Source organism: Pieris napi, chromosome 24 (genome assembly GCF_905475465.1).
Source record: "Pieris napi chromosome 24, ilPieNapi1.2, whole genome shotgun sequence".
NCBI classification, from domain to species: Eukaryota; Metazoa; Arthropoda; class Insecta; order Lepidoptera; family Pieridae; genus Pieris; species Pieris napi.
In genome coordinates, this window is record NC_062257.1 from 541,061 (window position 1) to 567,849 (window position 26,789).

Genomic DNA, 26,789 nt, shown 5'->3' on the forward strand with positions numbered 1-26,789 from the left:
ATGGGAAATACAGAGAGTAATGTAACCAGTGGCGTGAAGAAGCAGGCTGGCACGTCCACACAGAAGTTGTACAAATTAATTGACTTAAAAGGTCAGTATTAGAGCTAAGTATGACTCGCTATGTCAAAAACATCGTACATACGGAAGTCATAGTATCTCTAAACCTTCAGCCTTATCCACTGAATCATAGAAGATAAAATAGTCTGCTTGCAAAATTTAATTAAAGTTATCTCTTTGTATTGAAACCAAAAGGAGACCGTTAAAAGAGTGGCGCAAAGTTTATTGCCAGTTCTTCTCTTCCGTTCTACGCCCTTGATTTGAGAACTGGCAGTATATGTAATTAGAAGCATTTAATATTACTTTTTGACTTTCATAAGTTTACATTGTGTTGCCTAAATAAGTGATTTCGATTTTGGATTTGATAGCACTGATTTAGTTTTTTTGAATAGGGTTTAGTGGTTAGTCCAACGAAATATAATCATAAGGAAAGAAGGAGGAATAGAGATTGCCCTTGACCACACATCTGCGCAGGGCCAGTCTCAATTAATACACGAATCACAGGATAAATGAGGATAACACAGAGTTATCTTTTATTTTTTGGATTTTTTAACTTTATCTTAGTTGACCTAAACTCTTCTTAACATTTCACCAAATCAGTATAGAAGTTCAAGATATATGGGTAATTCAAATTCAAATTCAAAAATCATTTATTCACGTAGGTAACACAATGTACACTTGTGATTCGTCATTAAAGAAATACATATTAATGCTTCTAATTTTAAATTTACTGCCAGTTCTCAAATCAAGGGCGTAGAACGGAAGAGAAGAACTGGCAATAAACTCTCCGCCACTCTTTTTAATCGCCATGTTTTTTTTTACACAACGTTTGTAAGGAGCTGCAACCATTACACCATGTTCCACATGACGTACACCTAGACTTTTCTTTGAACGTTCAATGTGTTGAAGGTGGTGGATTACTAGTAGACATGATGAAGCGAGCAGTACAGAATAAGCAGTATGCAGAGATCGATCATGCTATTAAGACAAAAGTGGAGCCATTCCTGTATAACAGAGGCAAGGGACGGTACATACCAATAGCACACCTTGTGTTGTTAAGGAATAAGGAGCGAGCGAGACATAAGCTGGTACTTGTACCATATTCTTGCAATAAATAAATTATTATTTTTATTATTATTATTACTGGTACCTATACAATTAATATTTCGAAAACATCTTATGTAATATTGTTAAGGAATAAGGAGCGAGGGAGACATAAGCTGGTACTTGTACCATATTCTTCCAATAAATAAATTATTATTTTTATTATTACTGGTACCTATACAATTAATATTTCGAAAACATCTTATGTAATATTGTTAAGGAATAAGGAGCGAGCTAGACATAAGCTGGTACTTGTACCATATTCTTGCAATAAATAAATTATTATTTTTATTATTATTATTACTGGTACCTATACAATTAATATTTCGAAAACATCTTATGTAATATTGTTAAGGAATAAGGAGCGAGGGAGACATAAGCTGGTACTTGTACCATATTCTTGCAATAAATAAATTATTATTTTTATTATTATTATTACTGGTACCTATACAATTAATATTTCGAAAACATCTTATGTAATATTGTTAAGGAATAAGGAGCGAGGGAGACATAAGCTGGTACTTGTACCATATTCTTGCAATAAATAAATTATTATTATTATTACTGGTATACAATTAATATTTCGAAAACATCTTATGTAATATTCAGGGCGTGAAATAAACTCATTCCTATCTTTCAACCGCTAAAAGTTCAAGACATTGAAATCATTTTTTTTTTCGTATTGTATTACGTAATCATTATAGGGGGTCTTTGATTTTCTTATTTCGCGATTACGTCAACAGTAATTATTAACTTTTTTACACGTATTACCCACACATCGTCTATGGTTGAAATGCTTTTCATTTTCGAGGTTTCTCACAAAAAATTAATACGTTTATGTACTATTATTTTTAAGAGCTTTGCTTACTTTTGCTGACAAGGGGTGGGGAGGGGGATACATTGCATTATATCTGCTTACGTAATACTTGAACGGCCCAGTATAGTTAGATAAAATTTATATTGTATATATTTAAAAGGCCGGAACGCACTCGCGAGCCCTCTGGCGAGAGTGTCCATGAGTGTCCTCTCATAGCTTGAGAGTGTCCATGGGCGGCGGTATCACTTAATATCAGATGAGCCTCCTATTACATAAAAAAATTGTGAATAAAGGTCGTGACGCAAATGCGTCGTAGTAGCAAATAAGAAGAGATTTAAGATTAATTCCAATGTTCCTTTGAGTGCATGTTCTTTTTAGTTACCGCCGTTAAGAGGCATGGAGAACCCTGATGAGGAGTTCGACATAGACAAAGACTGGCCTCACGTGACCCAAGAGGAGTATGACGCCAACCCCTCTGGGTTTAGGGAACTCTGCTGGGATTTAAAGGTTTGTAAGCAAACTTCGATTAATCTCTGCGAAATAGTTTTTTTTTTGTTATATAAGTCTTTATCTTGCAATCAGTCAGCTAGACTATGAGCAGATGTGTTGAGAGCTGTTAGGCGTTCAAAGCAAAATCTCCATCGAGACTGCTCCTCTCTTTCAACCGTGTCTATCAAGATTTAGGATTTGTCGCCTTTTAAGCCTATTTATTAGGTCCGGTATGGTTAGTTGCGTGGCAAGCTTATTAGGATGCATTTCTAGCCTTTTTTTGTATTTCATACTCCAGGTCTTGATCTCCTCTTTGACAGTCCTGATTTTGAGGTGCTCATGAATCTCTGATGTTTTTATAAACCACGGATTATACGGAAAATAGATTTAAGAAAAAAATTGTGCGTATCATTTTTGTAATTATATACAATTGTGTCACTTCGAGATTCTCTTACACACCGACACACATAATATACTATATGTTTAGTCGCAGTTTATATTTTTTCACAAAGTATAGTGGCAGACGATTTGATACAGTTTTTTTGCCATATTAAATATAGGCAATGTTACCATATACTGATAAAGATTGATGGAGCACATGAATCTAGTCTGCAACACGTGAATATCGATGCTATTCAAGTTCTTGACTCCACGGGTCTAGTGAGAAGATTGAAAAAGACAAAACCATTCCAATTAGTGAATTTAAAAAAAATTTCTTTATTCAGTAACAAGTTACATTGTTTTAGCAGATTTTGGAGCCCCAGCACTAATGAAATTGTAACTTAACAATTGTTACCAAAATACTATACTAGTGTAGAATCAGTGTTAGTGCACGTTAGTCTTAAGTGCTAAACAGTAGAAAGAGTACACAAGAACATAGTGTTTCCACCTTAATAGAGACTACGTTATTAGACACTTTAATTACTTATTAGTCTTCAGTTAGGCTAGACTCTAATTCTCCATGATGTCACAGTGAAAACACGTGTACATTTTAATAACCTCATGGAACACAAGACGATATTACAATACAAAATAAAAAATGTGTGTGTACTTATGTCCACGCGTTAGAATTTATACTTCTTTGGCGTAACAAGATAAAAATCTTTTCAACAATTTTATTCTATGTTTGTAGAAAGTAAACTAGAATAGAAAAAAAATACTCTCATAATTTTTCCCTTACGCGCCAAATAACGTATAACTTAAAAAAAACTAAAATGTTGCCTATAGCTAACTTCAGGGTGTCGGATTTTTGACGGTGTGCACACGCATCGTAAAAAATTAGTCTCATCATTTTTCACTAACGCGCCAAAAGAAGTATAACTTGAATAAAACCTCCTTGAAATTTAGGAACGTGGTGCTGTGGGGGAGACCATTCTTCATCTCTGCTTGTTGAACGCAACATCGCTGCTCGCAGACCTGGCGAAACGACTCCTACGCTTCTATCCAAAGATGATTAACGATATTTACATGAGCGACGAATATTATGGTAAATAATTATCGTTTATTAGTAATTGTAACAATCAAATATATACAGTATTTTCAATTTTCTTACCCTACATAGTAATATTAAAAAGAAAATTAAAACAAGTTTAAAAAGTTTGGTCCTGGTCTAAGATCCCATCTCGGTGAAGGTCGTTGTATATTGGGATCATATACTATCCCTGTGTAGTTTTAATGCTGGCATTTCCTCGCTGTATTGCGATTCGTTGAGGAAAGCACCAGCTCTGGGGTCACCAGTACTACCAGGCGCTAACTTTAATCTTTAATCAGCTGTGCCCTTGAACCCCACGGCCCAAGAGTCTCTACTCCAAAGGGAAATAATTCGAAGTTGGAGTAAAGACTCTTATATTTCAGCCGTTTATTTTTTTATTTTATGTAAATAAATAAATTTAATTAAAAAAAACACTGCCTTCAGTACTTAGATGTAGGTTTTTTTTTGTGTTGAACGGATGGCCGTTAAAAAAACTTCAAGCCAGTTCTAAGGCAAAAAAAACTTCCTTGACATCAAGGCAGAAGGTTCAAAAACCAAAATAAAAATCATTTATTCATATTAGTAACACATGGTATGGTGAAATAGGAGCACGCACTTACATTCTCGCGGGAACAACAGGCAAATTCCATCCACATCACTTTATCTTGCAGTGTTCCACACTTTTTAAGGCAATATTTTCTTTTTTTCCAATACAAACGACCCCTACATAGTAGAATATCAGGCACGCCCCTTGACAATGCCGATACGCATTTAATTTGACCCATTTAAAGTGACTCACCTGCTCATTTGCCCACTGGTCCATAAAAACGCACTTCATCGTAAACACAAAATAGTTCTGGATGTGTTTTAAAACCTCTAAAACTGCTTAATTTACTTTATTTCAAATTGAATCACCTGCTCATTTGCCCACTGTCCCATCAAAACGCACTTCGTCGTACACACATAATAGTTCTGGATGTGTTTTAAAACCTGTAAAACTGCTTAATTTACTTTATTTCAAATTGACTCACCTGCTCATTTGCCCACTGTCCCATCAAAACGCACTTCGTCGTACACACATAATAGTTCTGGATGTGTTTTAAAACCTGTAAAACTGCTTAATTTACTTTATTTCAAATTGAATCACCTGCTCATTTGCCCACTGTCCCATCAAAACGCACTTCGTCGTAGACACATAATAGTTCTGGATGTGTTTTAAAACCTGTAAAACTGCTTAATTTACTTTATTTCAAATTGACTCACCTGCTCATTTGCCCACTGTCCCATCAAAACGCACTTCGTCGTACACACATAATAGTTCTGGATGTGTTTTAAAACCTGTAAAACTGCTTAATTTACTTTATTTCAAATTGACTCACCTGCTCATTTGCCCACTGTCCCATCAAAACGCACTTCGTCGTACACACATAATAGTTCTGGATGTGTTTTAAAACCTGTAAAACTGCTTAATTTACTTTATTTCAAATTGACTCACCTGCTCATTTGCCCACTGTCCCATAAAAACGTACTTCGTTGTACACACATGATAGTCCCTGGATGTCTTACAAACCCTTTAAATTTCCTAATTTACTTTATTTCAAATTGACTCACCTGCTCATTTGCCCACTGTTCCACAAAAACGTACTTCGTTGTACACACATGATAGTCCAGGAACTAGTCCTTTAAAACCTGTAAAACCGCTTATTCTTTTTTTTTAAATTTCAGGTGAGAGTGTTCTCCACATGACTATTGTCAACGAGGACCCAACAATGGTGAAGTTCTTATTAGACGCAGGAGCTGATTATCACGAGCGATGTTTTGGTAACTTCATGTGCCCGGAAGACCAAAAAGCGTCCAGATCTGATTCGTTTGACCACGAATGGGTTAATGTTCAACCAGATACGAATTACGAAGGGTTTGTATTTTTACTTTGGCGGAACAAATGGCTTTTAAGTCTGTTATATATTAGTATTGTTGAGTACAGCTTGCTAGTCAGTATGACTGAAATGTGTGCTTAAAATATATGTATTGAATGTTAGGAGTATCTGTATAGAGAACGCGTTTTGGCCGAAATTCACCGATGTCCAGATTGAGCATTCTGTTAAACGAGCTGGATCTGGACATCCATAGTTGCTCACCTCAGACTTTGAGAGCGTTCAGATTTTTAAATTTTATTATTGTTTTGATTAATTAATTTTATTACTTCTTGTATGCTATGTTTGCCTGTAAGTGCTTGACACATTGAAAACTGTATTTTATTTTTCTTCCGTCAATGTATTAATGTGCCAAGCGTTGGCAAGCTTTTATAAATAAATAAATAAATATATGTAATATATGTATGAGCAAGCTGCACTAGATAACTAAATATATGACAAGATGAGGTGTAAGAACCTAACAACCCTACGGATTCCTAAGCCCTACAGTTGTAGCGCCACTGACTTTTTTTTTAATAGTAGGAATATTCAATTTTCAAAGTCAATTCATGTCGAGACACGCATGGATGACGTAATATCATAGTGGATCGGAAATAATATATAGGTCGGTTATCGAAAGCTGGCGCGTTCACAGTACTCACACTAATGCAATTTCACTATACAGTATGTTTAAAAATATGACTTTTTTGCCAAGCTATATGTTTTAGTCTACTCTGGTTTTAGTAAGGTTGGGTGGGTCGTAAATAAATAAAAATGTGTCAAATACATATAAATATTATGTGCATACGAGGGTGGATCCAAAAGTTCTAAGCCCGACTAAGAATGTAAAAGAGTATTTTGTGTAAATAATTTTTCATTTTTCGACATAAGCTCCATCTAGCTCAACACACTTCAATTTTACTTCACTAACAATTCTTTCAATACTCCTCTTAGAAACCCCAGTCGCATCTGATGTCAAATTAAATATAACATTTTTTCATTAAACTATTTTTATGAAGATGCTTAAAATAATTAAAAAAATTGTGCACCATTTCACGAGATTGCCCTGGTAATGTTTGAAAAAAGATCAACATGTACAGTAATGATCAACATAAACAGTAGCAAAAGCAAAACAATAACTGTCTCTTTTATACTCATAAGCTTGAGCGAGCGCGAGAGAGACGGACAGTCTTTTCATGATGTATTTGTGATTGTATTTCAGTTTGATCTCACGCCTCGCGCTTATTCTCAGACACTACACAAGCACAAAGTGTAAATGTGTTGAAGCAGCCAGCTTTAGATAACATACCTATACGTCCCGTCCGTTCCAGGCGCACATTAATTTTTGAGAACGTATTCATATCATATTATGTCCTACCCGTACCCGATATTATTTACGCCTGACACATTTATTCGTCTTGTCCGGTAAACAGGTTAACCAAGTATTTGCTTATTATAAAATTGAAGGCGTCATTTATTATAAAAACGCGTGCGTAAAATACAACATGCATGGTATTTCTAAATCAAGATTTTTAACTACTTTGTGCGATTTGACAGCCCAAGTCGAGGCTTGACTCTAACAGAAGACACCCAGAAAAATCCGCAGATCTTGGGCTGTAAGGCGAATCTTAATCCGGGTTGCGTCTCGAACTCAATAATAAGGAAAAGCGTGTATAAAACTGCAAAGAAAATGTAAAATTAACACAATACCTACACACCTATACATACATGGCTATATTCTTATGTACATGTATGAACTTATAGATTATGAATAACCGTTTCAACTATAAACAGCTGAGTTTTAACGCTTTTTACACGCTTTATATTAGCTTCACCTGTATGTAACTATGTATGTATGTATGTATGTAACCGACTCCTTCGGACTCGATTTTCATCCACTTTTAACGGACAGATTTAATTCAAACTTTGCGCACCTGTCAAAGATCGATGACAATGCAATAATCCGAAAAAAAAAATAACTAAAAAATAAAAAAAAATATAGTTTAAGAAAAACTAAAAAACACGCTTTTAAAGCACATCAAACCTAAAAAGTGAAAAATAATTCCTAATTTAGGCTGAAAATGGTAATGAACAAAAAATACTGGTATTATTGTGAAAAAGCGTGAGTTGCTCGATAGACGAAAAATTTGGCACAGAGTAATATTTTTCACTTTTTAGTTTGATGTGCTTTCAAAGCGTGATTTTTCGTTTTTTTAAACTACATATATTTATTTTTTTCCATATTTTAGACCTTAATATTTTGGGTTCTCCAAATTCTTTATGACTAAAGCGTTGCGAAGAAGCTTAATCTACAGATATAAAACTCTTTTTTTATAGCTACGTGTACTGGGGAGAATATCCATTGAGCTTTGCTGCCTGTCTTGCGCAAGAAGAGAGCTATAGACTCATTCTGGCTCGAGGAGCAAATCCAGACAAACAAGACACAAATGGAAATACTGTGTTACACATGCTTGTTATATACGATAAAGTGGTAAGTAGCACGAGTTATTTTTTATAGATCAGGAGGCAAACGGGCAGGAAGCTCACCTGCTCGCCGCCCATGGACATTTTCAATGCCAGTGGTCACGCAAGGGTGTTGCCGGCCTTTTAAGAATTGGTACGCTCTTTTCTTTCTGAAATTCAGTTCAGTTGGCAGCTGGTTCTACACAGTGGGCGGCAAAAACTGTCATAAAAACGCTTAGTTGTGGAACGACGAACGTTGAGGTGATACGGGTGACATTTCGAATTCAGCCTCGACGTCCGATCATGAAACTGAGCTGCAGCTATTAATCCGAACAACTCCTCTGAACACTCTCCATGGTAAATACGGTAGAAGATGCAGAGTGACCCCACATCTCTACGCAATGCCAAGGGATCTAGCTGCTACTTATTATATTAGGTTTAAATTGTTTGCAGAACACATTTGATATGGCGTATGAAGTTGGGGCATCATTGAACATCAGAAACGTGAGGAACCTTACGCCTTTGACTCTGGCTGCTAAACTCGCCAGGACTGAGCTCTTCTTCCACATCCTGAACATAGAAAGAGAGATATATTGGCAAATTGGGGCAACAACCTGTGCTGCATACCCTTTGGGGCAAGTTGATACTATCGATACCCAGACGGGGCTTATTAGTAAGGATTCGGCGTTGAATTTAGTTGTATTTGGGGTAAGTGATAATATATATAAAATGGTTCTGATTTTACATTTACTGCCAGTTCTCATATCAAGGGCGTAGAACGGAAGAACTGGCAATAAACTCTCCTCAACTCTTTTTAATCGCCAAGGTTTTTGTTTTACAAAATATTTGTAACGATCTGCAACCTTTTCACCATGTTCCACATGAAATCTTTAAGTAATATACAAAAAAAACAACAACGATTTGTCCTCTATCAGCAGGAGGCATGGTGAAAGAGGAGCACGCACTTATATTCTTGTGAGAACAACACGCAAATACATAGTAAAAAAGGGTGCGTGTACTTATGTACGCGCTTAAGAAGTTATACTTCCTTGGCATTATTAAAAATAGTTTTTGATTGCATGCAAATAATTAATTACAATTAAATAATCAAAGACTGGAAAAGGAGTCATTATAGTCAATAAAGTTCAGTTTACATTTGAAAAATTGTATTTTTTTTTATTATTTATTGTTATTTAAGTGTAACATAAATTCTATTATTATTCGAATGTTGTTATTAAATTATGTCCAATGCCGTAGCATCTTCCGTGGGCAACTTCATTCTGTTAATTTTGTATCACGGTGCGCGCGCATCGTAAAATTTCACTTTCATCAATTTTTCATAACGCGCCTAAAAAAGTATAACTTCAAAAATAACTAACATCACCGCATACACGAATTCAATTTCAATTCAATTCAATTCCGACCAGTCACCATCTAGCCATAGATTTCTATGAAAGATATAAACAACACCATTTACAGGAAAAAGACGAACATCTGGAACTTCTGGAAGGCATGTTGATCGACCTGCTAAAAACAAAATGGAATACATTTGTAAAATTTCGTTTCTATCGGCAATTTATTCTGTTTGCCTGTTATTTCGTCGTGTCCCTCGTCTGCTTCACACTGCGACCTGGGCCGCCTGACCGGGCGCTGAATTCCACTGTAGTAAATACTACAGTAGCATCTATTACTAATATTGTTGACGCTGAAGTAGCTCCTGAAGTTGGTGAGTATAATTAGTTCTTTTTTTTTAAAGACAATTCACACCAATTGACCTAGTCCCATGCTAAGCTGGTGAAGCTTGTGTTATGGGTACTAGGCAACGGATATACATACATATTATAGATAGATAGACATATAAATACATATTTAAACACCCAAGACCTAAGCACAACACCAAATGCTCATCACATCGATGTTCGTCCCAGCCGGGGATCGAACCCGGGACCCATGGATTCGCAGTCAAGGGTCAACCACTAGACCAATGAGTCGTCAAAAGACTTTAAGTGATTGAATGCTCCAAAAAGACATTGCAGGTGGCTGAGAGATCTAAGATTCAGTCATCATCATCAATACAATACAGCCCTTTGTGAACCTTAGCCTCCTCAAGTATATTTCGCTATCGCAGTATAGCTTACATTAGCGTAGTAAAGCTTTGAACACCTATTGTTTCGAGGTCCTTGACAACTCAATCCCATCAACGCAGCTTCGGTTTTTTTCTTTATTTAATTATAATATACTAGCTGGCCTGGCGAACATCGTACCGCCTTACAGTCCATTCTTTATTTTTTTTATATACTTATTCTGCTATTCGGGACACCGGTCTAGTTAAGATAAAAAAAAGAAAGTTGATACGATAACAAATACATTATGTCAAAAAATAAAAATTTACCTTCCCGGAACCCCTCCACTAACACTTGAACTTTATGATATGATATTAAAGTTCAAATTGACTTTTAAGTATTATTACGAATATTATGTATGGGAATATAGAAAAGTGTTGTTTTTAGACTTTTTCACTCAATTTTTTTAATTTTTCTCTCCGTAAGAACCATCCTCGTACTTCAAAGAATATTATAAAAAAATAATTGGCCAAATCGGTCAAGCCGTTTTCATGTTATGTCGTGACAACGGAAAACGGGTTTCATTTTTATTTATATAGATGTATCAAAATATAATAAAAGCAGCGGTTATAGACTATTTGTTAGTATGTTATAATAAATATAGTATACTAGCGGACCCGACAGACGTTGTCCTGTCTTAACTATGAATATTGATTTCAAATTGGTATAAATAATAATAATGAATTTAAAAATATTTCAGAAACCAAGTGTTTATTATTCTAATGCTTTATGTTATACAACATTCTTTGTTTGTTTTTCTGGCTCGCATATTATTATATTATCAATATAATAACTCCGATCGAAGCATTTAATTTGAACGATATTCATTTTTCTTACATCCTCTGACGATATTTGCAGCACGCATTCTGTCAAACGCCATAAGGTTACACCAAAAAGTTCGAATTGTATGGTGGTTAAGTATTCTTGAATTTTCTAATTTTCCGCGCAATTTTTTTATTTTATAACAACCTTCTCCTGACAATTACAAACACAACAAAAAAAAATCAGACAAATCGGTCGAGCCGTTTTCATGTGATGTCGTGACAACGGAAAACGGGTTTCATTTTTATATATATAGATATAGTATGCTATAAATAATAATAATTTATTTTCAAGAATATCGTACAAAGTTTTTTTCTATGTGCGAATTTAACATTCGTTCGAACGGTGAAGGAATAGATCGTGAGGAAACCGACTTGCCTTAGACTCAAAAAGTCGACGTGTGTCAGGCACAGAAGGCAGATCACCTACTTTTCCATTACATTGACAAATGATCATGGAACAGATAAAGAAATCTGATGGCCAGACCTAAAAAGGTTGTAGCGCCACGGGTTTTTTTTATCGTACAAAAATATAATGATCAATCTAAACTTTGCATATTTTTTCACACATAATGGGGTCTAAATTAAAATATATTATTACGTTATCAAATTTATATTAATTATAATGTTTCAGTCAAATAATCATTTATAGAATAATTTTTTTTTCCAAAAGTAGTAACATTAAGTCTATTTTTTAAAACTAATTTTAAGAATCTTTGAAAGTTGTTGGTATGTTATTGGGAGTAATTAAAAAACATAGCTTTTTAAATTTTTTTATATTAATTTTAAATTATTTTATTATTATTATGTAGGTTAAAAAAATTGTAAATACTGTATATTTGATTGTTATGTTTAGTTTCATAAATAAAAGTATTTATTTATTTTATTTATAAGTTCTAAAACAATGTGCATAAAATTATACAAGAAAATATGATATCACCAATTATGCACACATACACATACTAGAACTTAAGCTAGCAAGGGAAAACATTAAACAAGCAATCACAAAATAAAAACAATAATAACTTAAACTTAAACCTCATTACCCCTTACCTCTTTATATATAAGAAGTATAGAAAAGTGGAACAAAAAGAAAACGAGGTAGACAGTTTCGAAGATGGGAAGACGAAATAAAATCCGTAACTGGGAAAATTTTGACCAGGAAAGCTCAGAACAGAGCAGAGTGGAAAGAAATGGAGGAGGCCTTTGCCAAAGTTGGGCAAACAGATGTGTTGTCGGTGTCACCGACTCACTAGTGATAATAGTTTAAGTTTAAAATTATGTAAAATTTTCTTTCTGAATAAAGGCTTTTATTATTATTATTATAAACCTCATTAAGAGCGTTATTTTTTATTAACTTATCGTATTATAATTTCAGAAAACTGTTCCCTACTCCATATAGCTGAGAAACTGGCTGTCGAGGTTTTTAATGGAAGCAAAGTCAATGAAACCAAGTGTGGTCATTTTAAAAGTCATCCCAAAGTTAAAAGTAAGTAAAAAGTATCTCTGTTCGCAAATAATACTCGCTCTTGCGGTGAATTATCGTGAGGAAATCTGCGTGTCTTCGACTCAAATGGAAGACGTGTGTCAGGCTCAACTAACTATATTTAGTTTTCCTAACAGGTTAACAAGTTGTTACAACAGGTTAACACACAACCAACAGCAACAAGTCTTTTAGTTTGATGTGCTTTAAAAGCGTGTTTTATATAGTTTTTTTAAACTATATTTATTTTCCACTTTTTAGTCCTAGCAGCAATACGTGTTGTTTCAATTTAATCGTATTGCTTTGTGGAAAAAATTCATTGTTTTTTCGAGATAAACCTATGAAATTATTATATTGTCGCTGATTCTTTATAAGTGTACAAAGTTTAAATTAAATCTGTCCGTTTAAAGTGGGTCAAAATCGAGTACGAAGGAGTCGGTTACATACATACATACATACAGATGAAGCTAATATAAAGCGTGTAAAAACAAATAATTCAAGACCTAGAGGAGACGACACATGTACACTATCCTATTGGGTCGACCTGTCTCTTACTAGTGACTCTTAATACATAGTAGACCGTTATATGTCCATAGAGTTAGGAATGAAACACGGGTATCAGTCAAATAAAATGAATGCGCTTCAAGAATATTGACATCAACATCAAGTTTCACGTGGTAAAAAAAGGTATTAAAATAATTCATCAGAAACGTAAAAATATTTTCTCTTCAAACACAAGTTAAAATTGAAAAATTAATGAAATTTTATTTTAGAAATAAATGATCACAAAATAAAAACAAATCGAAAACATATAAACAATGTAAATGTGCGTGTACTAGTGTACACACGTTAGATGTGAAACTTCTTTATGACCTTATTTTTCGAAAAATTTTCTATATGCAACTTTACAGAAATTGGTTAAATAAAGTTAAATGAGATAAAGTTTAACAAAAGGCTTTTAATATCACAGACTTGAATACAAATAATACAATTATTTCATTTTACCTTATTACCACTAAGATTATTACAGAATTTCATAAATTGTAATAGAATTTTTAGTATCATCGTTATTATACATTTTTGTTATTAATGGTTTAGAATCTCTTTGAATCAACCGTGGTAGGGACAGGAAAAAGACGCGCGTAACGGTCAAATGTGACGCGTAACCGAAACATGTGACGCGTAACCGAAAAATGTGACGCGTAACGAAAAAATGTTACACTAAATTTTTTTCCAACCCCGATAAAGAAGTTTCACTTCAATAATTTCATGTAACTAATTCTAAAGCTGTGAGTGACTTTCAACACGACATCAATTCATTCACAAAAACACTGTTTATTTACATTCGACAACAAACGAATTAACAAACAAATATGGCGCGTGGCATATTCCGTTCAACCAATCACCGCGCGAGGTGTGTACCGTTTCACAATTTGACGGTTTCACTTCGATAGATTACAATCTACCGTTAAATTATAGCAATACATAAAGGTTCACAATCTTTCTACAGTTCACAATCTCGCGAGATAGGTAGGATCTAACGGTTTTTACAATTTTACGTTGACATATACATTTATTGTTAATATACTATTTGTTTTAAAAAAAATTTCAGCCTCAGATGCACCAAAGGAGACCGATATGGAGGGCTGGTGGGAGGATTTAACTGAAGAGTGTAGATTGATGAACTTCGATTCTTCCCAAGCTAAGGTAGAGCAAATGGAATGTTTTCTTTGGATAAAATGTCTTATATGAATAAATAATAGTTTAAAAAAACTAAAAAACACGCTTTTAAAGCACATCAAACTAAAAAGTGTAAAATAATTTCTAATTTAGGCTGAAAATGGTAATGAACAAAAAATACTGGTATTATTGTGAAAAAGCGTGGGGCGCTCTGTATCGAGCAACCCACCAACCCATAAAAAGGAAAGGAATTAGGAATTATTTTTTCACTTTTTAGTTTGATGTGCTTTAAAAGCTTGTTTTTTTAACTATTATTTATTTTTTGAAGTGAAACTTCTTTATCGGGGTTGGAAAAAAATTTTGTGTAACATTTTTTCGTTACGCGTCACATTTTTCGGTTACGCGTCACATGTTACGGTTACGCGTCACATTTGACCGTTACGCGCGTCTTTTTCTTATCCCTTCCACGGTTGATTCGAAGAGATTCTAAACCATTAATAACAAAAATTTATAATAACGATAACTATTATACTAAAAATTCTATTACAATTTATGAAATTCTGTAAAAATCTTAGTGGTAATAAGGTAAAATGAAATAATTGTATTATTTGTATTCCTGTCTATGATAATAAAAGCCTTTTGATAAACTATCAAATTAAACTTTATATAACCAATTTCTGTAAAATTGCATATAGATCATTTTTCGAAAAATAAGGTCATAAAGAAGTTTCACTTCTAACGTGTGTACACTAGTACACGCACACATTTTTATTATTTTTGACGTGATAACGTCTTTAAAATCGTTTTAGTCGGGTGACATGTTCAGAAACTTGTGTCACACCAAAACCTCACGAGCGCGATCGCAGGTATAACGAGAGAGAGACGGACCGATCTCCCGTCTCATCTCGAGCGCTGCCAGTCATTCCGTGAATGTATGAAGAAAAATGTATATCATAGTCGAATAAGTAAACTTGTCATTTTACACCCGAAATGTATCATCAAAAGTGTGAATAAAACGATAGATGTAATTTAAAATTTGAAAAAATTGTTATCTTCATTAATTCCTTACTTCCCAAAAACTTATATCACCAATAAGACGTTATCACGTAAACATCTCGATCGTAAACCTACTTTACAAACAACCAATATTTTTTTTAGTTAATTTTTTTTTATTTTTTTTATTTTTTTTTCGGATATTATTTTTCTATTTCGGAGATATTGCATTGTCATCGATCTTTGACAGGTGCGCAAAGTTTGAATTAAATCTGTCCGTTAAAAGTGGGTCAAAATCGAGTCCGAAGGAGTCGGTTACATACATACATACATACATACATAGAGGTGAAGCTAATATAAAGCGTGTAAAAAGTCAAATCATTTATTTCAATTTCATTTAGAAAGGCACTTTTGAATGAAAGTAAATACAAGATAAAAGTATTTTTAAAAAGTGACTCTGATTTCATAACTATACCTATGTACGTTCTTTTCGCAACTCCTTCTTCAGCCCGTCTCTTGCCTTAAATCTCCAGAAGCGTGAAGTAATGTCTTCTTTACCTCCAGTTTGACTGACGCCAAAAATGTCTTGGATTTAGACACACGGGAGCTATTTTGTTGTCACTTATTTGTGAAGCTCACCCTTAGCCCTAACGATTAATTATAGGTAAGAATATGCACAGAACTAATGTTATGGCTCGGAGCTCTCATATATATCGCTGCAGCTCTTCGAGAAGCCAGGTTTCTTGGATTGAAGATGTTCTTTGAGAATTTGAGCACTGTACCATCCAGGTAATGTGAATTTTAAATTACCTAGGTACCTCTACTTGAATTTTTGCTTAATTTCGTAAGCGCATGTCTGCCCATAAATAGATCAGCCTTGCGATTCTGTAACTCACTTTTCGAACTCTCACAGCGGTTTCCATAGCGGCGGTAGCGCTCAAATCAGGCGTAAAGCAGTCATTTTAAGATTTGGCATTCAGATAAGGAGGGAGCATGTGGTTTATTGTTTATCAGAATGCCAAATCGTAAAATGACTGCTTTACGACTGATTTGAGCGCTACCGCCGCTGTGAGTTCGAAAAGTGAGTTGCAGAATCGCAAGGCTGATCTATTTATGGGCATAGATGCGCTTACGAAATTAAGCACACGTTCGTAGAAGAATAGATAAACAATCAAATATTGTATAATTCAAAGAAACAGGTCCTATTGATATCTTTTTTAAGTGCCTTAATATGAACGCAAAATTTTCTATTGTTTAATTTTCAATAATTAAATGAAAATTAAAACGAATATAATAAAATGAATTCCCTGTGGTAGTGTATCTTTAACGCTGGCTGCATTTCCTTACTATATTGCGATACTTATTCGTTGAGCGAGGAAAGCACCAGCTCTGGGGTCACCGGTACTATCTACCAGGCGCCGAACTTTATCTTTAATGAGCGCGTGTGCACTTTAAAAACCATATTGAATTTAGAATGAAATATATATTGTAATACACAATTATTAAAAATAAATAATTAATAATAATTGTTTTTTTTATGGCTCTGGCACGATTTGTGCATTAGCCAGCGTATAGGATTTTTTTTTATAATTCGTGCTTGTCTTTAGAAATTCGACCGTGTCCTCGATGTACGGTTTAGGCACTCGCCCGGTACCGCACAACCCTCCCAAAAGCCGAGAACAAATTTAAATTAAATTAAAACTTGTCCTCGAACCGGGAGTCGAACCCGGTACCCCTCACCTAGCTACCACTTAATAAGACAGCTAGGCTATGAGGCCCCCATAATAATTGTTTATAAAACTGTTCCAAACATATTACACCCCACAGATAAATACAAATGCGTTGAATTGAATTGCGCGCCAAAATAAATCGAATTTCTATATTCTGTGTATAAAGAACGTCATAATTTTAATATTTCAGAGTAATGTTCCTGTTCTCTTGTATCTTAATGGTGGTTCTGCCTTCTCTTCGCCTATGGTGTGCTGATGAAGCTGAGGACCATCTGGCCGTGATCATCATGCTAACAACTGCACCTTATTTCCTGTTCTTTTGTCGGTAAGTGAAAACAATAGATTGTGTCTATGTCTAATTATAGTTTTAATAGTAAACTTTTTTCTTTTTTTTAATATTATTTTACTCATCATGTAGGTTTAATAACAAAATAAAATATCGATATTTTATTGCCAGTTCTCAATTCAAGGACATAGAACAAGAACTGGCAATAACCTCTCCGCTAATCCTTTTAACCTCCCAATATTTTATTATGCTTGTACAATTACTAGACACGGATTAAATGGTATTAATAATAACAACCGTTTAATCTCAATAAGTAATGGGCATAGTGATATGTGAGCACATAACCACCAATTATATTATAGTAAAAATGATATGCAAAAGATCATAGATGAAATTAATGATATAGTACAAGTCTTTGGAGCTTTTGGAGTCTGGAGCTGCCACAAATTATACAAAGTTATTAGTAATTCGACGTATTTATTCCTGTTAGTAGGTGATAATAGTGACTATTTGCTATAATTATAACCCTAAAAAAATCTGCAAGCCAAGTTTTAAAGGGTTTCTCTGGAAAAAATCTCAAAAAAATATTGAAATAATTCGTCTCGCATGTTTAATTTTTCACCGTTAACAGTTTAATAGTTTTTAAGTGTCTGAAGGAAAAATTACACTTCAAATGACACAAAAAAAATATGTTGCTGATTTGAATTACTTTGTAAATAGCTAAAAAACACGATAAACTGGTTCATATTTTCATAATGCAAGGGTAAATTATCACAAATAGTCACCTCTATCATCTAAGGGAAATATGTCGAAGTACGAATAACCCAGTATAAAGTTTTTCACCTTGTCACACTCTCCTACTAATTAATTTGCAATTCAGACCCATGCTCCAACTAACGAGACATGTTACACAATTGAAAAGACCAAACACTACGTACATATATATTACATAAGAAATAGTGTTTTTTATTTTTAATTTTGCTATGAATTTTTTATATTTGGACCGAGTCGTGGTCGCCTAAGCTGGACTGAAACTAGTAGAGAATAGAATCTTACCCAAATCCATATTTTTGATTTAGCATTGTCTTAGCTTGTGAATGTCAATATATACCAATGGCACTACCACCTTTTAGGTCTGGGCTTCAAATTTCTGTAATAGCTCTAATAGGCAAGTAGGTGATAATCTTTCAGTGCCTGACATGCGACTTTTTGGGTAGTGCCGGTTTCCTCATGATATTTTCCTTCACCGTACGACCGAGTGTTAAATACGCACATAGAAAGAAGGGTCCATTGGTGCGCTGCCAAAGTAGGAACCTACGACCCCACGGATGAGAGTCGTTCGAAGCCACTAAGTCAACACTCCTCAATCAGACATCATAATTTAATTTTTTTCAGTGGTTTCAAAACGGTTGGTCCATTCGTGGTGATGATTTATAGAATGGTGATGGGGGATCTGTTGAGATTTGTGTGTATTTATCTGGTCTTCGTAATGGGATTCTCTCAAGGTAAGTCTCGTGATTAAGGGGATATTTGTGAATTTATGAACGTCAATAAAATTATTTCAATAAATTTAACTTCAGAACATATTGCCAGTACTCAAATTAAGGGCGTAGAACAAGAACTGGCAATAAACTCTCCGTCACTTCTTTAAACCGCCATTTTGTTTTACATAATGTTGTTCTTAACTAAGTTTAATAAAGTCGATTAATACTTTACCTAGAATCCAACGCATTTGATACTTAATAACGAAGATACGAGTATTTCGAAAAATACGCCATCTTAAATACAAAAAGTTACTTTAAATAAACAAAATAATAATCCTTCAAGCAACGAGCGTAACAGTTCTTAAAGGGCAGGCAACGCACTTGCGTGCCAGAACAATGTGAGTGTCCATGGGCGGCGGTATCACTTACCGATCTAAGCCGAAGTAAGCCAACAGACCGTTTGTCAAAATACAATAGTAATTTGACCAAGTATTTAGGAGATTATATAGAACCGGCAGTAAATGTAAAATTAGAAGCATTTAATGTATATTTCTTTTTTGACGTTCATAAGTCTACATTGTGTTACCTACATGAATAAATGATTTTGACTTTTGACTTTTATAGAATTTAAAAAAAAGCACATATTCTTTCCACTGGTGAAAAATTTGATTCAACATATTATTTCGATATGTATAATTCTGCTGCTTTGCTCTGCGGTACAAAAATATTGGCCTACGAAACGAGAAACTTCCAGTGTTCCCTGTCCTGTGCCACCTTCCGCCAATTACTGGCTTTCAGCTGCAGCAGTTTCTCCACTCTGTCGGTCCAACCAAGACCTATTGGTCTCCTATATATACAGTACATATAAGTGTATTATAAAATCTTCATTTTTAAAGGCATGGTGCCTTCAATGGGAGAGTATTAAGACCATAAGTGTTGACAACGATTATAAACACATAATAATAATCAGTGGCGCTTCAACCTCTTTAGGTCTGGGCCTCAGATTTCTGAATCTGTTTCATGATCATTTTTAAATCTAATAGGCAAGTAGGTGATCAGCCTCCAGTGTCTGACACACGCCGTCGACTTTTTTTTGGGTCTTAGACATGTCTTTCCTCACGATGTTATCCTTCACCGTTCGAGCGAATGTTAAATGCGCACATAGAAAGAAATTCTATTGGTGCACAGCCGGGGATCGAACCTACGACCTCAGGGATGAGAGTCGCACGCTGAAGCCACTAGGCCAATACTGCTCTATAAATACATAAACCGCAGTTTTTATGCGGGCATCATTATCATAGTTACGAAATAAATAGCTTAGTTATGACATTATGACAATTAAAAATAGGCATTTGCATGACTATTTTGATATATATGGCTGATTGGGCGGTTTTTTAATTAATCGATCTGATTGTACTTTCTTTGCAAGTTAACGATTTATTATAATCATTTTTATTAAATAATTAACTACGATGACTCCAGGCTACATTATTACAGTAGAGCCCTGCGATTCTGTAACTCACTTTTTGAACTCACACAGCGGTTGAAAAGGTGGGAGCTTGTAGTTTATTGTTTATCAGAATGCCAAATCATAAAATGACTGCTTCACGACTGATTTGAGAGCGACCGCCGATGCGAAAACCGCTGTGTGAGTTCGAAAAGTGAGTTACAGAATCGCAGGGCTGGTGTCTTCCTCATTATAGACTGGAAATGCCGCAATATTTGTAAATTTAATTCTGTGTTTTATATAATACTTGCGTCTATTTACAGCGTACTATATAATATTTCTATCCTTCGACAATCCAAATACACCCGAAGGAGTTGATGACTCTGTGTCCAACCCCATGCCGTCTCCCATGGAGAGCATCATGGCGATGTTCCTCATGTCGCTGACTACCTTTTCGGATTACTTCAGCGCCTTTGACAGAACTGCGCACGAGACTGAAGCCAAGGTAACTATACTAATATTATAAACAGGAAATGTATGTTAATAAAAATTCAAAAATTAAAAATTCAAAAATCATTTATTCACGTAGGTAACACAATGTACACTTGTGATTCGTCATTAAAGAAATAAATATTAATGCTTCTAATTTTACATTTACTGCCAGTTCTCAAATCAAGGGCGTAGAACGGAAGAGAAGAACTGGCAATAACCTCTCCGCCACCTTGGTTTGGTCTCCATTACCAAAAGAGGTCGTTTTTCTCGCCACGCCGCGCTCATCGAAATCATACTCTGATCTCTTGCCTCCGTCAATGTTCCAGCCATTTATGGCTGGCAATGGAGCCAACAGGCATCGCTAGAGACGATGGCAAGAGACCGCATGGGATGTCGTTGATCCCTTGGAAGATGGGATGGGCTTTGGTATGGGATGCTACTTGTGTGGACAAGTTTGCCCCGTCTCACCTCCCTTGGACAAGCAAAACTGGGCCGTAGGGTTCAAGTGCACAGGCACTAATTAAAGATTTAAGTTGGTTCCTGGTAGTACCGGTGAACCCAGGGCTGGTGCTTTCCTCGATCAACGAATAAATATCGCAATGCAGCGAGGAAATGCTGCCAGTGTTAAAGGTACACTGCCACAGGGACCAATATTTTAAATTTTAAATTTTCTATTTGTTAATTTTTAATTAATTACTATTACTTTGTAGGTTATGATGTTAATACTGTACATTTGATTGTTATATTTAGGTTTTAATAAACGATATATTTTAACAAAATAATACTTTTTTTAAATACATAATAATTTATCATTATTTTACGGATGAAATTGATTGAGGCCTATTAAAGACATTGAGTATTCTGTACCAGAATCAAATATAATATATATTGCAAACGTCCTCAGTTATCAATAAAAACCAATTCAATGGCTAAAAGTCAAAGGTTTATTGCTTTAACAAAATATTACGGCACATGTTTACGACACAAAAGAGTGACGGAATATCGTTGAAGCCATTCAAAGCGGTTGATTGAATTGACAAATGACAGTTGCGGCTTCGTATGGGCTTTTGTTTATATAACAGGGGCCAAACGGGCAGGAGGTTCACCTGATGCTTTGTGATAAGAACAGAAGCAGAAGGTGCTTCTGTTCTAATAAGCATCAGGTGCTTCTGTTCTTATCACAAAGCATCATCTCGCAATGAATTTCGCTTGAAGATTAGGGGATCGTTTTTATTTATCTGCTAGATGACCTGGTGAACTTCGTATCGCCTACATATTTGTGTAAAAACTTAAAATATATTTTTTTAAACAAACCACAGCCCTGCGATTCTGTAACTCACTTCACGAACTCACACAGCGGTTTTCGCATCGGCGGTCGCTCTCAAATCAGTCGTGAAGCAGTCATTTTATGATTTGGCATTCTGAAAAGGTGGGAGCTTGTACTTTATTGTTTATCAGTTTATAATAAGTGCACATGAATCATTATGATTTAAGATCAGTCTCACGTTAATCTATTGTATATTTACTTACACTGTAAATTTTTACTATTATTATTTTATCAACTATTATTACTATTACATCCTTTTTTGTGGTTGTGGTCTCTGGCAGAATGACCAGCGCTGTGGATCACGTTTGCTTCACAGCATAATGCTGAGCCAGGGCCAGTTACTCACACACATTACACACCTTAAGTGTACCTTGTTCCTTAAAAAACAAATGTTATAATTTTTCTATTTCCTTGATTATTATTATTTTGTGTTTCTGTGTGTGTGTTTCGTTAGTAATAAATGTCTATGTCTATTGTGAACTCATTTAAATCGTTATATAATCTTATTAATGACTCTGCGTACAGTTAGGCCAACTCCGAATTCAAAGGTGATTATAGGGTCATTAAAATGGTTGGTGAATAATGAATACGAATGAGTTATGTAGCAATATTAACGTAACAAAAAATAATAGTTTAAAAAAACTAAAAGGTTGCTCTATGCACAGAGCGCCTCACGCTTTTTCACAATAATACCAGTATTTTTTGTTCATTACCATTTTCAGCCTAAATTAGGAATTATTTTTCACTTTTTAGTTTGATGTGCTTTAAAAGCGTGTTTTTTAGTTTTTTTAACTATTATTTATTTTTTAGTTATTTTTTTTTTTCCGGATTATTGCATTGTCATCGATCTTTGACAGGTGCGCAAAATTTGAATAAAATCTGTCCGTTAAAAGTGGGTCAAAATCGAGTCCGAAGGAGTCGGTTACATACATACATACAGGTGAAGCTAATATAAAGCGTGTTAAAAAGCTATTCATTATTCCCTCCGTAGTCTTGTCATTTGAGATCAGTTTGAGTTCGATTCCCGCAAAAATAATATTTACTTACGTATTCTGCTAATTATGAAACTCAGCTGCAGGTATTAATCCGAACAACTCGTCTGAGCACTCTCCATAGTAAAAGCGGTAGGTTTATTAACTCAAAAGGTTTAGTTCCCTTTAGGCGTGTTATTCCTGTTGTGTCAAGAAGTTGGTTTGACTCATTGTACATTAGTCCCTTTTCAGAAGAACGCGTTTTGGCCACAACTCACCGATATCCCGCTTTCACACTTAGAAATTTATTTTCCTTTAGTTTTTATTTCTCATCGATATCATTTGCCTTTAAGTGCACACACATAAAACTTGTATTTTAGTTTGTATTACTATAATAAAATCATAAATTAAGTTCAACTAATCAGTTACACGACATTTATTGCCTGTTAAGCGGTATAAAGTTCGCCGGGTCAGCAGCTAATAATAATCGAGTGGTAAACCATATACGTAATGTTTATTATGTAATATATTTTAAAGAATAAATATAGACAATCAAAAACTAAAGGTAATTTACAATATTCTTAACCTCCACAGTAATAAAAAACTTTAGAGGTGTCAAGGGACACCCGGATGGAACGAAATTCCTTTCGATTAATTTATATGTTAATTGGTATCATAACAGTATGATAGATTTTCTCGACACCAATCTTACGACGCAAAAAAAAGCCAACATCACGAGGTGTTCCCAGGCGGTCACCCATCCAAGTACTGACCTCGCCCGACGTTGCTTAACTTCGGTGATCGGACGAGAACCGGAGTATTACAATAGCAAATAGCAAAAAATTGTCGTGACAACTTTCCGTAAGAATTTTTTCCGTCTAGCCCCCTTTCACAACGAGCGATAAGGAACTTCGTTCCAAAACTTTGGTCCCTGTGGCATCCCTTTCACGCTGGCAGCATTTCCTGTATTGCGAGGAAAATGATTACTTGACAAATTTTCTCTCATAGGCGATCAGCCGTCTCCCTGGTATATGTCTATTGTTGAATGTGAGATGAGAGTATTAGATACGCCCATAGACTAAAAAACGGTTGCACGGAATCTATTGCAGTTTTCACAAATATATACATGGGGAAGGTTTAGTAATCGATTTTTCAAGGTTTAAGGCCCTATCCCAGCACGAATTGCTGTGTCAGAGTCTCGGGGTGTACTGCGGTGCGCAGAGAGGTCGGCCCGTAATAACAATTAGTTATGTAAAACATTAAATTAATGTAATTTTATCATTTTTTTTTTCTGAAATGGATTACTTGGCTTGCGATTAAATATATCGCGTAAATTTCAAAATTATGTTCTATATACATTTTCGTCACAAAATGAATTCAAAGTGTTAAAAATTGGCTATGTTTGGATTTTTTTCTATCGAGCGAAGTTATTTAAATCGTGTATCGATCTTTCAAAATGGACACATAAACTACTCAACTCCACCATATATTTTTTCCATTCGCCCTACTTCAAGAAACGATGACGAAAAATGGAGAGAAACTATGTACTTTTTTGGAGTTTAGCGATAGGACAGCCCTGCGATTCTGTAACTCACTTTTCGAACTCACACAGCGGTTTTCGCATCGGCGGTCGCTCTCAAATCAGTCGTGAAGCAGTCATTTTATGATTTGGCATTCTGAAAAGGTGGGAGCTTGTAGTTTATTGTTTATCAGAATGCCAAATCATAAAATGACTGCTTCACGACTGATTTGAGAGCCACCGCCGATGCGAAAACCGCTGTGTGAGTTCGAAAAGTGAGTTACAGAATCGCAGGGCAGGTCCTTAAGTGTACTGATGCATGCGAAGGCCGCCTTTTAATAAACCTTATAATTTCAGCTCCTTTTCGTCATCTACATGATACTCGTTGCCGTATTGCTGGTGAACATGTTGATCGCCATGATGGGGAACACATATCAGAAGATCGCGGAGACCCGTAACGAATGGCAGAGGCAGTGGGCCAGAATAGTTCTAGTTGTGGAAAGAGGAGTACCACCTGCGCAACGGTTGAAGCAACTCATGACCTATAGCCAGCCCATGGCCAGCGGAAAGAGAGCTTTGGTTTTGCGGATCAATCAAAAGGTAGAGCAGTGTTGGCTTCAGCGTGCGACTCTCATACCTGAGGTCGTAGGTTCGATCCCCGGCTGTGCACCAAAGGACTCCCTTTCTATGTGCGCATTTAATATTTGCTCGAACGGTGAAGGAAAACATCGTGAGGAAACCGCCATGTCTTAGACGCAAAAAGTCGACGGCGTGTGGCAGGCACTGGAGGCTGATCACCTACTTGCCTCGTTACCTTGGAGAACGTTAATCAATGAATATTGTTAATATATTTTTAATCATTTAATAAAAGATATTTTTAATCTATAGATTTAAAAATGATCATGAAACAGATCCAGAAATCTGAGGCCAAGACCTAAAGAGGTTGTAGCGCCACTGATTTATTTTATTTTATATTAATAAAACGGTAATTAACAATATTCATTAATTAACGTTCTCCAAGGTAACGAGGTCGCGGCAGCTGTTATTGAAACCGGTTTATGGATTCAAGAAGTGTGTGGCTGTAGCGTGCGACTCTCAGACCTGAGGTTGTAGGTTCGATCCCCAGCTGTGCACCGGCAGTGGACTTTCTTTCCAAAGTCGTGAAAACATCGTGAGGAAAACTTGCCTAAGACCAAAATGTCGACGGCGTATGTCAGGCACAGGAGGCTGATCACCTATTTGTATCTCTTTCATGAAACGGATACAGAAATCTGAGGCCCAGACCTATAGGTTAGATAATATTTTAGCTTTTCCTTGATTTATACACGAAACACTAATTGTATTCTAAAGCTTCTATGAGTGCTAGAAGTACCTTAGGGTTTTAATGATCGGTCAGTCAGCCAATGAGTGAGTGAGAAAATGAATTTTTTTTACTAATTATAATTCTTAAGAAGCTTGATTAAATTTGAAATATACATTCCCTGCATGTTAACTGAATTCAGCCTTGCGATTCTGTAACTCACTTTTCTGATAAACAATAAACTACAAGCTCCCTCCTTACCGGAATGCCAAATCGTAAAATGACTGCTTCACGACTGATTTGAGCGCGACCGCCGCTGCGAAAAGCGCTGTGTGAGTTCGAAAAGTGAGTTACAGAATCGCAAGGCTGGCTTCTTATTTTAACCACAACGAAGTTATAGGGGGTCGAAAATGGCCTGACCTGCTTCAAGAGAAGGATGGTACGGCCGTGCGCCTATTCTTCTCGATTTGGCGTGCGCATGGCATCTGTGATATCAACACATTATAAACTTTAGTATCATGAAATAGTTATTGTAATGTTTATAGGATGAAGACAAAGAAGAGATGAAGGAAATTCTAGAAATGAAGCGAACACACCAGCGTATTGTCGCAAAGAGGAAGCAACGAGAGATTGACTTGAAGAAAGGTCCGATTGCGTCACCGATACGAAACTATCCTCTTAGAAAATAGTCGTTACAAAGTTATATGTTTGAAGACTCATTGGTCTAGTGGTTAGTACCCCTGACTGCGAATCCATGGGTCCCGGGTTCGATCCCCGGCTGAGACGTACATCGATGTGATGAGCATTTGGTGTTGTGCT

General features: G+C 35.4%; 1 protein-coding gene across 1 annotated transcript; it reads left to right on the forward strand.

The window, feature by feature from the left end:
* On the forward strand, positions 1–26,781 carry LOC125061935 (transient receptor potential cation channel subfamily V member 5). The gene is made up of 16 exons (XM_047667569.1): positions 1–91; positions 967–1,145; positions 2,357–2,485; positions 3,815–3,953; positions 5,664–5,853; positions 8,189–8,342; positions 8,768–9,022; positions 9,794–10,040; positions 12,637–12,747; positions 14,354–14,448; positions 16,079–16,203; positions 17,335–17,469; positions 18,826–18,935; positions 20,685–20,866; positions 25,028–25,270; positions 26,516–26,781. The coding sequence occupies exons 1-16, from the start codon at positions 1–3 to the stop codon at positions 26,657–26,659; spliced, it is 2,529 nt and encodes an 842-aa protein (XP_047523525.1). The 3' UTR covers positions 26,660–26,781.
* The last annotated feature ends 8 nt before the right edge of the window (positions 26,782–26,789 follow it).

Coding starts and splice junctions, on each gene's coding strand:
- LOC125061935 (XM_047667569.1), top strand. CDS start 1: ATGGGAAATACAGAGAGTAATGTAACCAGTGGCGTGAAGAAGCAGGCT. Junction 1,146..2,356: donor AGCGAGCGAGACATAAGCTG/GTACTTGTACCA, acceptor TGTTCTTTTTAG/TTACCGCCGTTAAGAGGCAT. Junction 25,271..26,515: donor TTTTGCGGATCAATCAAAAG/GTAGAGCAGTGT, acceptor TAATGTTTATAG/GATGAAGACAAAGAAGAGAT.